This window comes from Squalius cephalus (genome assembly GCF_949319135.1).
Source record: "Squalius cephalus genome assembly, chromosome: 4".
Classification (NCBI taxonomy): domain Eukaryota; kingdom Metazoa; phylum Chordata; class Actinopteri; order Cypriniformes; family Leuciscidae; genus Squalius; species Squalius cephalus.
This window is the reverse complement of record NC_137125.1, coordinates 36197028-36211218: the sequence shown is the minus strand read 5'-3', so window position 1 is coordinate 36211218 and position 14191 is coordinate 36197028. Positions and strand designations below refer to the sequence as shown.

The following is a 14191-nucleotide window of genomic DNA, read 5'->3' as shown; positions in this document are numbered from 1 at the left end:
TGTACCTGTCTCTTCTTCACCTGTCTCTTCTTCACCTGTCACTTCTTCACCTGTCACTTGTTCTGGCCTCATGTTACAAACAGAACTGTCTCCACCTTGGTGCAAAACAATCACCTTATTATAATTTGTTTGCCCAGAATCTACATTTATTTTAGTAAAAAATCAAAGTATTATATTTATGACAAAATGTTGTTGTTTTCATCTTAAAATTACTTAAATATCCAACATTTAGCAACACTATATTTCATACAATATGTTAAAAAAAAAAAAAAATCTTATTTTTGCTTCTACATGTCATCTCACTCCCTGGCTGAATGTGTGATCATTGCACCACAGCTAGTGCTAGGTTGACTGTCTCCACCTTCATTTGATTAAAAAAAAAAAAAAAAAAAAATTGGACAAAAGATTGGAACAAAGATTTAAACCTCTCAAATGGGCAGACATAATTTTCTAAATTGTCTAATAAAATGTTATTGCATTCTTTTTTGTTGATGTCTGCACTATCACTCCTGTCTCCCTGCTCCCAGCACCACATAATTGTTAATATTTGTCTGCTAAATTACTAATGTATGTTTACACTAAATAAAATTAATCTCCTTAAGCATACAGTATTTTGAATGACGATAGTAATAGGGGCGCTACCGCTTACATTTGCTACCATTTCAATACTAAGTTAACGAAGAAAAAAGTACAGTATTTACAGATGAAACTGACCTGTAGGCTCCTTGAAGCCCTGAACAGGTCATTCATTTAGCAACATTTTGCTGCTTGTTCTTGGAGTGCTTTCTTTTTCGTTGTCCTTTCCCTCTCTGCTCCACCTGGCTGTTTTCTCTCCATCATCGGGTGCTGCTCACATTTTCTGTTTAACCGTTTGGCTGAGGCTTAAAGTGGAATCGTAGCCTTGCCAGTCAAGATTCATGATTTTATTTTATAATAATAATTTTATTGAATGACGAATTCGAAAATGACCACTGGACACTGGTAAAGGTAGTAGTATAAAAAAATTATAATAATAAATAAAAAAAAATAAAATAAAAAAAACCCCGCTGGCTGGCAGCAGGCCAAATTAGTCGGCAGGCCACCGGGAATTCTCCCGGTGCTCCCGATGGCCAGCTGATTAAATTAAAACCTGCAACCTTCCCTCTAATATTTTTTTCAAAAGTCAAGTCGCAACTTTTTTCACTTGGAATCTCTGAAACCGGATAGACAACTAAATAGGCTTTATAGATAAATAAAGAGTGGAGTAGCTGAACATGGCAAACCTAATAAAACATTACACCTTACTTACATAGCCTCGTACAGTAATTCATGTATGGATCTGACATTTTATGATTAGCTGTTGGAACAAATCAATTATATTCCTCCTAGTTTCTTGCTTTCAAACTGATCTTAGGACTTGAACTCCATTACATAAATAAATCACTTAGACTTAGAGAAAATTAATGTTTAAGAAAAACTAAAAAGCATAAAAAATCAGCCAAAAATTACATAAATTAATCCAGCCAAAATAATAAAATAAAGGTGACTCACCAGAAGACACATTTTTTTCTCTTGCATCCACATGATTTGCTCCCAAGGATATGAAAACATAAAATACAATACATATAATGAGTAGATAAAATGAATATAACATAGACTTGCGGTGGTTAAAAGCTCTCACAGCAAACATTTTGCTAGACACTGATCCTGGTATGATGCACAGCATGTATTATGCTATACTTCCACTGTCAGTCACACACAAAAAACCAGCTTAACAAGATAGGTGTAATGTTTTGTCAGGAAGTTTAGTTAACCCTCTGGGCTTCTTCGTATTATAGTCACACTTAGCTTCCTCCCGCCCGAAAACGGGCGAAGCCTTAAAATCTTACTTTACTTTGTCCCAGGATAACCAATCAAATATATTTTTGTTCTATAATGTTTTCTGATTATTATTTAGAATTTTTGGAATTTTTTATGATATTCTGCATTAATTATATAATTTTTATGAGCTATTTTTTCCATTAGAATTAATATATATTATTACTGAATGGAACAACACAAATTATATATCATTTTAAAGCTTAGGATCTCAGCTTTTTAATGCATCTAATTACATTTATTAACTCCAAACGAGTGCTGAGTAATCCCTCTAAAACCGAGTGTACCGCCAGCAGGCGCCACCTAGCTGCGAAAATATTCTTTACCATATTTTTAAAAAATCTTGCCTTGATTAACACAAAGTTGATGTCATTTGAAAGCTTAGAGTCTGCACTTTACAGTGAATGTATCCACTTTGAAAAACTCTTAAGTATTGCTGAGTTATTTGCTGATAAATAGAATTTCTTTTTTTTCATAATCTATAAAATAATGTACTGCAATGTGTCAAAAACATCATACAGCTCATGAAACATTCTCAGATAATTGAAAATGGCACTTCATTTTTTACAGCATATTATTACAATTAAAATGAGCCCAAAATTAACATAATCTATTGCTTTTATGACAAGATATTCTTCATGAAGAAAAAATTGCCCATGAGGGGGAGTCAAAGACTGTACAAAAAGGCTATCTCTTTTCCAAATGCTGTAACTTTTGATTCCTTTGTCCAAAAATTATTATTTTTTTATCCAGATGCAGCTAACATGTAGGGGGACTTCACTAAAAAAGAATTTTCCTCCTACCTTATTTCCTTCCTGAGTTATTCCATGACAAATAAGAAAGATATGCAAAATCATAATAAAAATTATATATATATATTGTCTTTTATCCGCTTTTTCTTGGCAGGACAATGTCCAAATGTAATGTCATTTATATTTTCAAAAAATTTAAAAAGAGTTCTTTCAAACGATACCTACCTTTTGACTCTCCTTGCTATAGTTTTGGAGTTATTATGATTATATCATTTTTATATAGTTTGGGGCAAAATTTGCTGTTTCAGTCTTACCAGTTCATTTCTCTCTGTGTGTGTGTGTGTTTGTGTGTGTAGGTGTGTGTGTGTGTGGGGGGGGGTGTCTTATTTGCACTCTTGATGTTCTAGAGTGTCACCCCTTCATTGCTGTACACTTTTTTTAAGCACAGTGGCTGATCTGTAGCTTGTACCACCAAAAGTTTCTCTGAGTTTTCCTATTTTTTCGTATTTCCCATTCATTTCCTATGTCGCCCGTTTTCGGGCGGGAGGAAGCTAAGTGTGACTTTTTTTTTTTACGACCCTTTAACATATCAGAATCATCTCCTTGATTTTTTTGTGTGTTCATATAGGTAATAAAACAAAAGTCACCAAGTTTCACCCCCATCCGATGAAGCAAAAAAATTAAACAATTCGAAACGTTCAAGTTTTCGCCCGTTTTCGGGCGAAGAAGCCCAGAGGGTTAAATGCCCTGTTGTCATGGAAATATAAAATTTCATACAGTAGCTGAATGAAAATCACATGATATGCTGATCTCTTGTCCTTTGAGAATTTCCATTTCTTGTTCTCATCTTTAAAAGCTTGTCACTGAATAAATATATTAGATGCTAGTAAAATAAATATAGTTTATATAAAATAACACATATACACGTTATTGTAGTTATTAGCGTGTCGATGTTTGCGCAGAGGTTGTCGAGATTTTTGAAGCCAAATCTTTAAAACGCAGTGCAGCTGTACAGCATACACAGATGAGCGGCGTGCGCAGTCATTGGCTGTGCTGCGGCAACTGCACAAACCTATGGCGAGGCGGCTCAGACACGTGAACCAATCAGGACGCTTCGCACCCTGGCACGTCAGAGCCCGCCAAAATGGGCGTGGCTTATGACACCCATTCTTTGCCAAGGACCTCAGATTTTGTCTCCTTCAGCGAAATCAACACTTCGCTGATCTCCGGATAGAAGCCTTCTCGCCGCCGTTGAAGAGCCTTCAGCGGAATAAGCAGCTGCATCGTAGATCTGAGGACGCCGGCTTCCTGTCGCCGCTTTCAGCCTGCTGTTCTGCTGTGCCATATCCTTTTTCGCCGCTGCGTCACACTTTTCTAAAAGAGAATTCCAGGCATTGTTTCAAATGTCTCGCTCCAAATGCGCCTCGTGCAGAGGCCCTCTCGTAAGTGGAGACCGTCACATCCTCTGCGCTTCCTGTCTGGGCTGTGACCACGAGGAAGTTGCACTCGCCAAGGACGACTGCCCTAAGTGCAGCGTGATCGATCCCTCCACCCTGCGGGCTCAACTGGCCGTTTTCGCCGCCGCCGACCCCGTGCTTCCCGCTCTCTCTCTCCCTTTGCATTCACAAAGGATGCCAGAGCAGATGGAGACGAGCAAGCACACACCGGCCCAGTCCCCGCGTGCCTCGCTCTCTCCTGAGGAAACCCCCTCGCCGGTCCTGTTTACGCAGGCGGATCAGCGCCCCTCTCTGCGAGTGGCAGGTCTCGTCTCTTCTGGGGCATCGGACGAGGATGAAGAGAAGGATGCATCCCCGCACCGTCAACACAAGCCAGCGCAAGAACGGGCTTTGATGCACAGTTTCTCCACGTGCTGACCAGGGCCGTCGAAGACCTCAGACTTGAGTGGTCTTCGCCCGAGGAGCCCACGCGCGGCAGGCTGGATGAGTGGTTCCTGCAGGGGCGCCAGCAGGCCCCTCAGCAGAGACCCGCCCCCTTCTTCCCAGAAGTGCACGACAAGCTGACTAAGTCGTGGAAAGCACCGCACTCAGCTCCTCTGTGAATGGCGCGACGGAAAAAGGCTACGAGGCTATTCCTCCCCTCGAGGAGGCGGTGGCTGCTCACCTCTGCCCACCCACCGCTACAGGATGGAATGCCAAAGCGTCACATCCATCCACCGCCGCACCACTTCCGCCACTGGCCAAGCTGCTTCGGCGCTTCACACCATGGCTGTCCCTCCAGGTGTTTCAGGCCAAACTTCTCCGCTCAATGGACAAGACTGGACCTGAACCGGAGGCTTTCAGGGACCTGCGCAGCGCCACAGACCTGGCCCTGTGAGCCACAAAATCGTCAGCCCAGTCGATCGGTTGAAGCATGGCAAACCTGACGGTGCTTGAGCGCCACCTCTGGCTGAATTTGACGGACATGGAGGCAGACAGGGCAGCTTTCCTTGACTTGGAACCCGCAGTGCTCTGTGCTTTGATCAGGGGATTGCTTCAGTCGATTAAACCTGAGGTCCTTGGCAAAGAATGGGTGCTTATAAAGCCATAAGCCATGCCCATTCTGGTGGGCTCTGATGCACCAGGGCGCGAAGCGTCCTGATTTGTTTGCGCGCCTGAGCAGCCTCGCCATAGCTTTGTGCAGTTGCTGCAGCACAGCCAATGACGGCGCTCGCCGCTCATCTGTGTATGCTGTACAGCTACACTGCGTTTGAAAGATTTGTTTTCCCATAGCGTAAGCTAGCCTTAGTAACTGAGACATTCTCCGCCACCAGGCACTGTTTTGTGTGGATGGGTGGCCGGAGCGTGTTGAGGGTTTTCTGTTAGAACGGTGTCGTGTTAGCGGCCCCTAAGTTAATAACTAATGATCTTCGCAACGGAAGTGAATCAATCAATCAATCAAAACTAACTTTAGCTGGACAATAACTTTATCCTAGAGCTGCTGTAAAGCCAAAACCTGTGTGTAATTTCCTATTATCAATGTGAAGCTGCTTTGAAACAATTCATATTGTTAAAAGCGGTATATAAATGAAGGTGACTTGACTTGACTATTGTTATTAAAAATAACTAGCGGCTGAACATATCCTCGATAATAATCGGAATGCTTTAATATCGTCTCTGGAAGTCGTAACCTGAGACATTCCCTTTCGAAAGGGAACTAGCACTGTGTCCTGAGATGCTTATGGGGAACGAAATACCAGCGCCGCCATGCTGAGGTAAGTGCATGCCAAAACTATGGCTGAGAATATAGCACAATAATGGCAGTTTCAAGCAGAAATGCCAAAACGACTCACCCCTTCTAGTCACACACTAGGCTGTCAGTGACAGTACTCCCTATGGCCACTGCCCGAGGTATCATGCCTCAATGATGAAGTACCTTCGTATAGTCACAGAAGGTTTGACTGGAGCTCAATAGAACCGGGGCTTCAGCAGAGAGACTGTATAGAGGGAGGAAGCCAACTCACCCAACAAGATTATCAAGACCGCTCCCAGAGGGCCGAATGCTTGAAATATCACTATCTGACTCAGATAATCGGAGGCCTTATCAGAAAACTTCAAAGGCCGCTCAAGGGCTTGGAACTAGGGCTGCACAATGTATCATTTTAGCATCGATATTGCGATGTGCGCATCCACGATAGTCACATCGCAGGATGTGCGATGTCAAGAATAGGTATCGTAGTTGATCCGTGATTCATGATCCGTACGGGCCAGCTGCTCCCCAGCCCGTAACACTTGTGATTCGCGGATAAACTGCAAAGTTTAACCATCATAGAGTCCATCGGCCGCCAAAGCCTTATTTGATCGGTGAGTGATGTAGAATAGAATGACTGCTGTGCTTGACAGGGCACATATAAGAATGAGCAGAGAGAGCGCCCTGGCGCGCGCACACTCTCACCGTCTTCAAACAACAGTTAATCAAAATCAATTGACACGATAATAAAATTATTTCTATATATTAATCACACAAATAATACATACAAACGTACGTCCGATTCACAAACTAATGACTCCTTTGAACCGATTCACTTTAATGAATGGTTAAAACAATTGATCTGTCCAACACTGAACTCACGAGACGTCTGAATCGGTGTAGCCTATAACAAATCGGTAACACTTTACAATAATGTTCCATTTATTAAACTCTAGTTAACTACATTAGTTAACATTTACTATTAATAAACTGCACTTCTACAGCATTGTTAATGTTAATTTCAACATGTAGGCTACTAATAGCCTACATTATTGAAATCAAAAGTTGTATTTGTTAACCTAGTTAATGTACTGTGAAGTAACATGAACAAACAATGAACAGCTGTATTTGTATTAACTAAGATTAACAAAGATTAATAAATACAGTAACAAATGTATTGCTCATGGTTAGTTCATAATACATTAACTAATATTAACAAATCAGAATGATTTTTAGTAAGAGTGGTTAGCTTAACCTTAATGAACTACAGTATTTTTAGGTTATTTATATGACAATGTGTAGAAACATTATCTAAAAAAATCATTTAGCCTATAGTTTAGACTGGAGTGAGGTGAAAACAGAAAAAAGAGCAAAGCAAGTTGTTAGCTAGCTGTTAATTTTATTCAATTGTATATGGTAGAAAATGAGTCAAAATAAACTTTTTAATGCTACTTTTCTATTCTACTTTTTGATATTGATATGATTATATACCAAAATAATTATCAGGTCTAGCAAAGAAGGATTTTATCTTACAAAGCTATGAAATTCAGTGGTAAAATCAAGAGCAAAAATCAAGCAAAAAAAAGAGGGCAAAAAAAGGATGACAGTGTCTGAATAGCCTGAATACAGTTAGATTTACCTAAAAAAAAGAAAACAGTTTATTTCTCTTTAGAGTCTTCTATATTCCCCTAGAGACAGGGCGTAATAGAGCTACGATCATATAACGCTACCCAAAGGATGACAAAAATGAATGGATGCTGCGTTTTGCGTTAAATATTTTAACGTGTTAAACTGGTCAAAAATTAAATCGCATATATAAATATACATATAAATGCATATATAAATATATTAGGACTGTCAACATTAACGCGTTAACGCATGCGATTATTTTTTGTTTATATATGAAGAGTTCAGATGCAAAAGCCTCTAAGTGCCATCTGAAATTTTCTTACAGAATGATCTTTATCAAGCTTGTATATTTAAATTCAGTAATTTCACTTAAATGGCAATGAAAATAGGCAATTTTCATTGCCATTTAAGTGAAATTACTGAATTTAAATATACAAGCTTGATAAAAATGATCATTCTAGAAGAAAATTTCAGATGGCACTTAGAGGCTTTTGCATCTGAACTCTTCATATATATATATATATATATATATATATATGTGGCAGCACAGACGGAGAGACTTGGAGGTGATCAGCTAGCGACTACGCCACCCTGGAATCTTGCCAGGGACAATACAATGGAATTTCTGATTAAAGGCAACACAGGTTTGTTCACAGTAAAGTGGCAGGAGACGTGGATACAAAAATATATAACATTTATTAAAGATAAATACTTTATATAAAAAAAACACAAAACACAATCAACAACAATTAATACAGACACAACAATGTCACTATTCAACAAGACACATATAGAGCGACCTGAGAAGTCAGCGAAAAAGGAGCCGAGGCAGAGCAGGGGATAAAGGGCACATAAGGCCTCCACGGCAAGTCACCTTTCCCGTACACCTGTGCACACACACTCACACACAAGTACACACGCCACTCATGACACAGCACTCGTGAGAAAGACCACCACCAGCAATCCGCCCCTGCTTTACGCACTCAGCTCCTGTAACGACAGAATGAAGTTACACTCAGAATTGTCAGTTGAAACACACTCAGAATTGTCACAGTTGAAGCACACTCAGAATTGTCAGTTGAAACACACTCAGAATTGTCACAGTTGAAACACACTCAGAATGGTCACAGTTGAAACACACTCAGAATGGTCACAGTTGAAACACACTCAGAATTGTCACTTCACGGAGACAACACATGGAATCGAGGTGTTCACACTTTTCAATTTAAACCTTACAAATTCTAAATCAAAATACAAAAATAACTAATACAAAAGAAAAAGATATAAACCACAAACACACACGCGCAGACACACACACACACACACGTAATACACAAAACACGAAAGACAACGATGTCAGTCCAATTGTTAACAGCAAAGCAACAGCGCCTTCGGACAGTAGTTCCACGCAGTCCAACCGCAAGAAAGCTAATCGGCCATGCAGACGCCACCAATCCGTACTTGATGCATCTATAAAATTACAAGTTAACAATCAGACGAATTAACTACGAACAATTACTAAAATCTGTTTCTCTCGACAAAAGATTGCCCAAATCTCAAATCTCTTGACCCAGGCGAGAATGACTTAAATCACATACCTTATGGGTGCGATCCCTGGGAACCAAACCAGTCAGGCAGATAAACGCATACATGCAGACTGAGGGCTCATCCAGTCGATCGGGAGGACAGCGTGTGCCAGCGGAAACTAAGCACTTCCGTATTGAAGTGTAAACACTCATACTGGCCGTACTTCTCACTCCAACCTTTGACTGTACACAACAAAAATGTCGCTACAATACAAGTGGATACAAAGTGTAAAACCAATACGACTTCACCTACCAGAGGAGGGACAACCTCAAATCAACTGCCAGCCGCAGGAAACTTGCACGCCACTCTGAAAACAGGCTAACGTTAGCTACATTATACCATAGACAACCCAGCCAACGTCACACAACATACCTGGATGGCGACCGAATGATGACCCGGGAAGGGGCGGTGACTCATGACACCATAGCCGGCCCGTTTATATATGCTGCTACAGCCCACTGATAAGACGAAACTCAACGAGTGGACTAACCAACCACATGCAGGCAGGAAGAATTTCATTGGCCCTGCCACAATCTACCCCTCACTTCTGTATCGTCACCCCGACGATAAGCAAACCCTTGCCACTCAATTCCAGGGCCTACACAACGCCGAAACTGCCCTAGATATCACTGCATATGACTGAGAAACACGAGAGACACTTGTTACAAGTGCTCTGCCATGACGGCTACACAACGAGAAACGAGTGATACACAAGTTCTCTGCCTTGACGGCTACACAATGAGAAACACTGGTTACAAGTGCTCTGCCATGACGGCTATACAACGAGAAACAAGTGATACACGAGTTCTCTGCCTTGACGGCTACACAATGAGAAACACTGGTTACAATTGCTCTTGCCATGACGGCTATACAACGAGAAACAAGTGATACACAAGTTCTCGAAGTTCCTGGAGTTGTTCCTCCATTCTAAATCAACACTTACCACCACAGACAGGAGATCCTAGATACACGGGAGAGAGAAAAAGACAAACTACTCTTCCATATATATATATATATATATATATATATATATATATATATATATATATATATATATATATATATATATATATATAAAGTAGGCTATATATATATAACAGCAAATTAAAATGATTAATTAAGAAGGCTATATTATGAAAATGGGAATAGTTAGTCCATAGTCAGTTGTGTTCTTCATTTAAAAGAAAACGTACTCTAGAAGAGGGAACGAGTACTGCGTAAGATATCTTACGCTAGGGGAAAATCCTTTTTCCGCGAGATATTGAAGCCAAAAATTATCCTTAATTTTTCAATAATGCAAAACGCGTTGCGGCAGCATACAGACATAGGCGAGGCAGCTCGCGTGCCTATTGGCTGTTCTGCGGCAACTGCAGCAGCCTATCGAGCGAGGCCTGGCGTGACGCCAGACCCAATGAGGGTGCTTTGTGCCCGCTGCGTCACATCCCGCCGAAACAGGCGTGGTCTAGGCCTATAAATACAGCTCGCAGGCAGCTAATATCTGGTTTTTCATCATCAAAGCAACCAGAGCGTGTGCATGCACGGCAAGATACGCAGTACTCGTTCCCTCTTCTAGAGAGAACCGAGGTTACGTTAGTAACTGAGTACGTTCTCTTACGAGAGGTCTCTCGTACTGCGTAAGATATCTCCCATTATGAGAGGTGTTGATGTAATGACTTAAAAAACGCTGATTGTATTTTATTTGTGGATGAACCTTAACTTGCATCAATTTAAAGAATATATTTTTTTTGCCTTTCATTATGATAGGAAAGTATAGTATCTAGAAAGTTTGACGACCCGGGACTTGAACTCGGGTCGCCCAAAGCTAAAAAAAAATGTATCAGGGAACTGACCACTAGGCTATTGAGGTTAGCAGTTTAAAGAAATTTGATAAATATTAGAGCCTTACTGTGTAAGAAACATAGGGGGAACAGAATCCGACGGCAAATAGTTCAGCTGTCGAAATCCGTTCCCCCACCCCAATGATGAGAGATGTTGATGTATCGACTTAAAATATGCTTATTCTATTCTGTGTGTGGATGGAGCTTAACTTGCATCAGTTTAAAGAATATATTTTTTTGCCTTTTATTATGATAGGAAAGTATAGTATCAAGAAAGTTCGACGACCCGGGACTTGAACTCGGGTTGCCCAAAGCTAAAAAAAAAAATTATGAGGGAACTGACCACTAGGCTATTGAGGATAGCAAGTTAAAGCAATTTGATAAATATTAGAGCCTTACTGTGTAAGAAACATAGGGGGAACAGAATCCGACGGCAATAGTTCAGCTGTCGAAATCCGTTCCCCCACCCCAATGATGAGAGATGTTGATGTATCGGCTTAAAAAATGCTTATTCTATTCTGTGTGTGGATGGAGCTTAAACAACATAAATTTGATAAATATTAGAACCTCAGTGTGTCAGAAATATGGGGGGAACAGAATCCGACGGAAAAAAAAGCTGTCGGAATCCGTTCCCCCACTCCCATTATGAGAGGTGTTGATGTAATGACTTAAAAAATGCTTATTCTATTTTGTGTGTGGATGGAACTTAACTTGCATCAGTTTAAAGAATATATTTTTTTGCCTTTTATTATGATAGGAAAGTATAGTATCAAGAAAGTTCGACGACCCGGGACTTGAACTCGGGTCGCCCAAAGCTAAAAAAAAAATTATCAGGGAACTGACCACTAGGCTATTGAGCTTAGCAATTTAAAGCAATTTGATAAATATTAGAGCCTTACTGTGTAAGAAACATAGGAGGAACAGAATCCGACGGCAAATAGTTCAGATGTCGAAATCCGTTCCCCCACCCCAATGATGAGAGATGTTGATGTATCGGCTTAAAATATGCTTATTCTATTCTCTGTGTGTATGGAGCTTAAACAGCATCAATTTGATAAATATTAGATCCTCAGTTTGTCAGAAATATGGGGGGAACAGAATCCGACGGCAAAAAACAGCTGTCGGAATCCGTTCCCCCACTCCCATTATGAGAGGTGTTGATGTAATGACTTAAAAAACGCTGATTGTATTTTGTTTGTGGATGGAGCTTAACTTGCATCAGTTTAAAGGATATATTATATTTTTTTGCCTTTTATTATGATAGGAAAGTATAGTATCTAGAAAGTTCGACGAAACGGTACTTGAACTCGGGTCGCCCAAAGCTAAAAAAAAAATTATCAGGGAACTGACCACTAGGCTATTGAGCTTAGCAATTTAAAGCAATTTGATAAATATTAGAGCCTTACTGTGTAAGAAACATAGGAGGAACAGAATCCGACGGCAAATAGTTCAGATGTCGAAATCCGTTCGCCCACCCCAATGATGAGAGTTGTTGATGTATCGGCTTAAAATGTGCTTATTCTATTCTGTGTGTGGATGGAGCTTAACTTGCATCAGTTTAAATAATATATTTTTTTGCCTTTTATTATGATAGGAAAGTATAGTATCAAGAAAGTTCGACGACCCGGGACTTGAACTCGGGTTGCCCAAAGCTAAAATAAAAAATTATGAGGGAACTGACTACTAGGCTATTGAGGATAGCATTTTAAAGCAATTTGATAAATATTAGAGCCTTACTGTGTAAGAAACATAGGGGGAACAGAATCCGATGGCAAATAGTTCAGCTGTCGAAATCCGTTCCCCCACCCCAATGATGAGAGATGTTGATGTATCGGCTTAAAATATGCTTATTCTATTCTGTGTGTGGATGGAGCTTAACTTGCATCAGTTTAAAGAATATATTTTTTTGCCTTTTATTATGATAGGAAAGTATAGTATCAAGAAAGTTCGACAACCCGGGACTTGAACTCGGGTTGCCCAAAGCTAAAATAAAAAATTATGAAGGAAATGACTACTAGGCTATTGAGGATAGCATTTTAAAGCAATTTGATAAATGTTAGAGCCTTACTGTGTAAGAAACATAGGGGGAACAGAATCCGACGGCAAATAGTTCAGCTGTCGAAATCCGTTCCCCCACCCCAATGATGAGAGATGTTGATGTATCGGCTTAAAATATGCTTATTCTATTCTGTGTGTGGATGGAGCTTAACTTGCATCAGTTTAAAGAATATATTTTTTTGCCTTTTATTATGATAGGAAAGTATAGTATCAAGAAAGTTCGACGACCCGGGACTTGAACTCGGGTCGCCCAAAGCTAAAAAAAAACATTATCAGGGAACTGACCACTAGGCTATTGAGGATAGCAAGTTAAAGCAATTTGATAAATATAAGAGCCTTACTGTGTAAGAAACATAGGGGGAACAGAATCCGACGGCAAATAGTTCAGCTGTCGAAATCCGTTCCCCCACCCCAATGATGAGAGATGTTGATGTATCGGCTTAAAATATGCTTATTCTATTCTGTGTGTGGATGGAGCTTAAACAGCATCAATTTGATAAATATTAGATCCTCAGTTTGTCAGAAATATGGGGGGAACAGAATCCGACGGCAAAAAACAGCTGTCGGAATCCGTTCCCCCACTCCCATTATGAGAGGTGTTGATGTAATGACTTAAAAAATGCTTATTCTATTTTGTGTGTGGATGGAGCTTAAACAGCATCAATTTGATAAATATTAGAGCCTTACTGTGTAAGAAACATAAGGGGAACAGAATCCGACGGCAAATAGTTCATCTGTCGAAATCCGTTCCCCCACCCCAGTGATGAGAGATGTTGATGTATCGGCTTAAGATATGCTTATTCTATTCTGTGTGTGTATGGAGCTTAAACAGCATCAATTTGATAAATATTAGATCCTCAGATTGTCAGAAATATGGGGGGAACAGAATCCGACGGCAAAAAACAGCTGTCGGAATCCGTTCCCCCACTCCCATTATGAGAGGTGTTGATGTAATGACTTAAAAAATGCTTATTCTATTTTGTGTGTGGATGGAACTTAACTTGCATCAGTTTAAAGAATATATTTTTTTGCCTTTTATTATGATAGGAAAGTATAGTATCAAGAAAGTTCGACGACCCGGGACTTGAACTAGGGTTGCAAAAAGCTAAAAAAAAAAAATTATGAGGGAACTGACCACTAGGCTATTGAGGATACCAAGTTAAAGCAATTTGATAAATATTAGAGCCTTACTGTGTAAGAAACATAGGGGGAACAGAATCCGACAGCAATAGTTCAGCTGTCGAAATCCGTTCCCCCACCCCAATGATGAGAGATGTTGATGTA

At 40.1% G+C, this 14191-nt stretch overlaps 1 protein-coding gene across 2 annotated transcripts in view; it reads right to left on the bottom strand.

Annotated features, from left to right (window-relative positions):
• The window catches only part of b4galnt3a (beta-1,4-N-acetyl-galactosaminyl transferase 3a), a 30566-nt gene extending 28843 nt beyond the window's left edge, over window positions 1–1723 (bottom strand). For both annotated transcript variants that reach the window (XM_079868265.1, XM_079868266.1), the window contains exon 1: window positions 1531–1723. In XM_079868265.1, coding sequence (XP_079724391.1) covers window positions 1531–1705 — 175 coding nt within the window. In that variant the 5' untranslated portion in view covers window positions 1706–1723. The remainder of the gene's footprint in view (window positions 1–1530) is intronic.
• Window positions 1724–14191: the final 12468 nt, after the last annotated feature.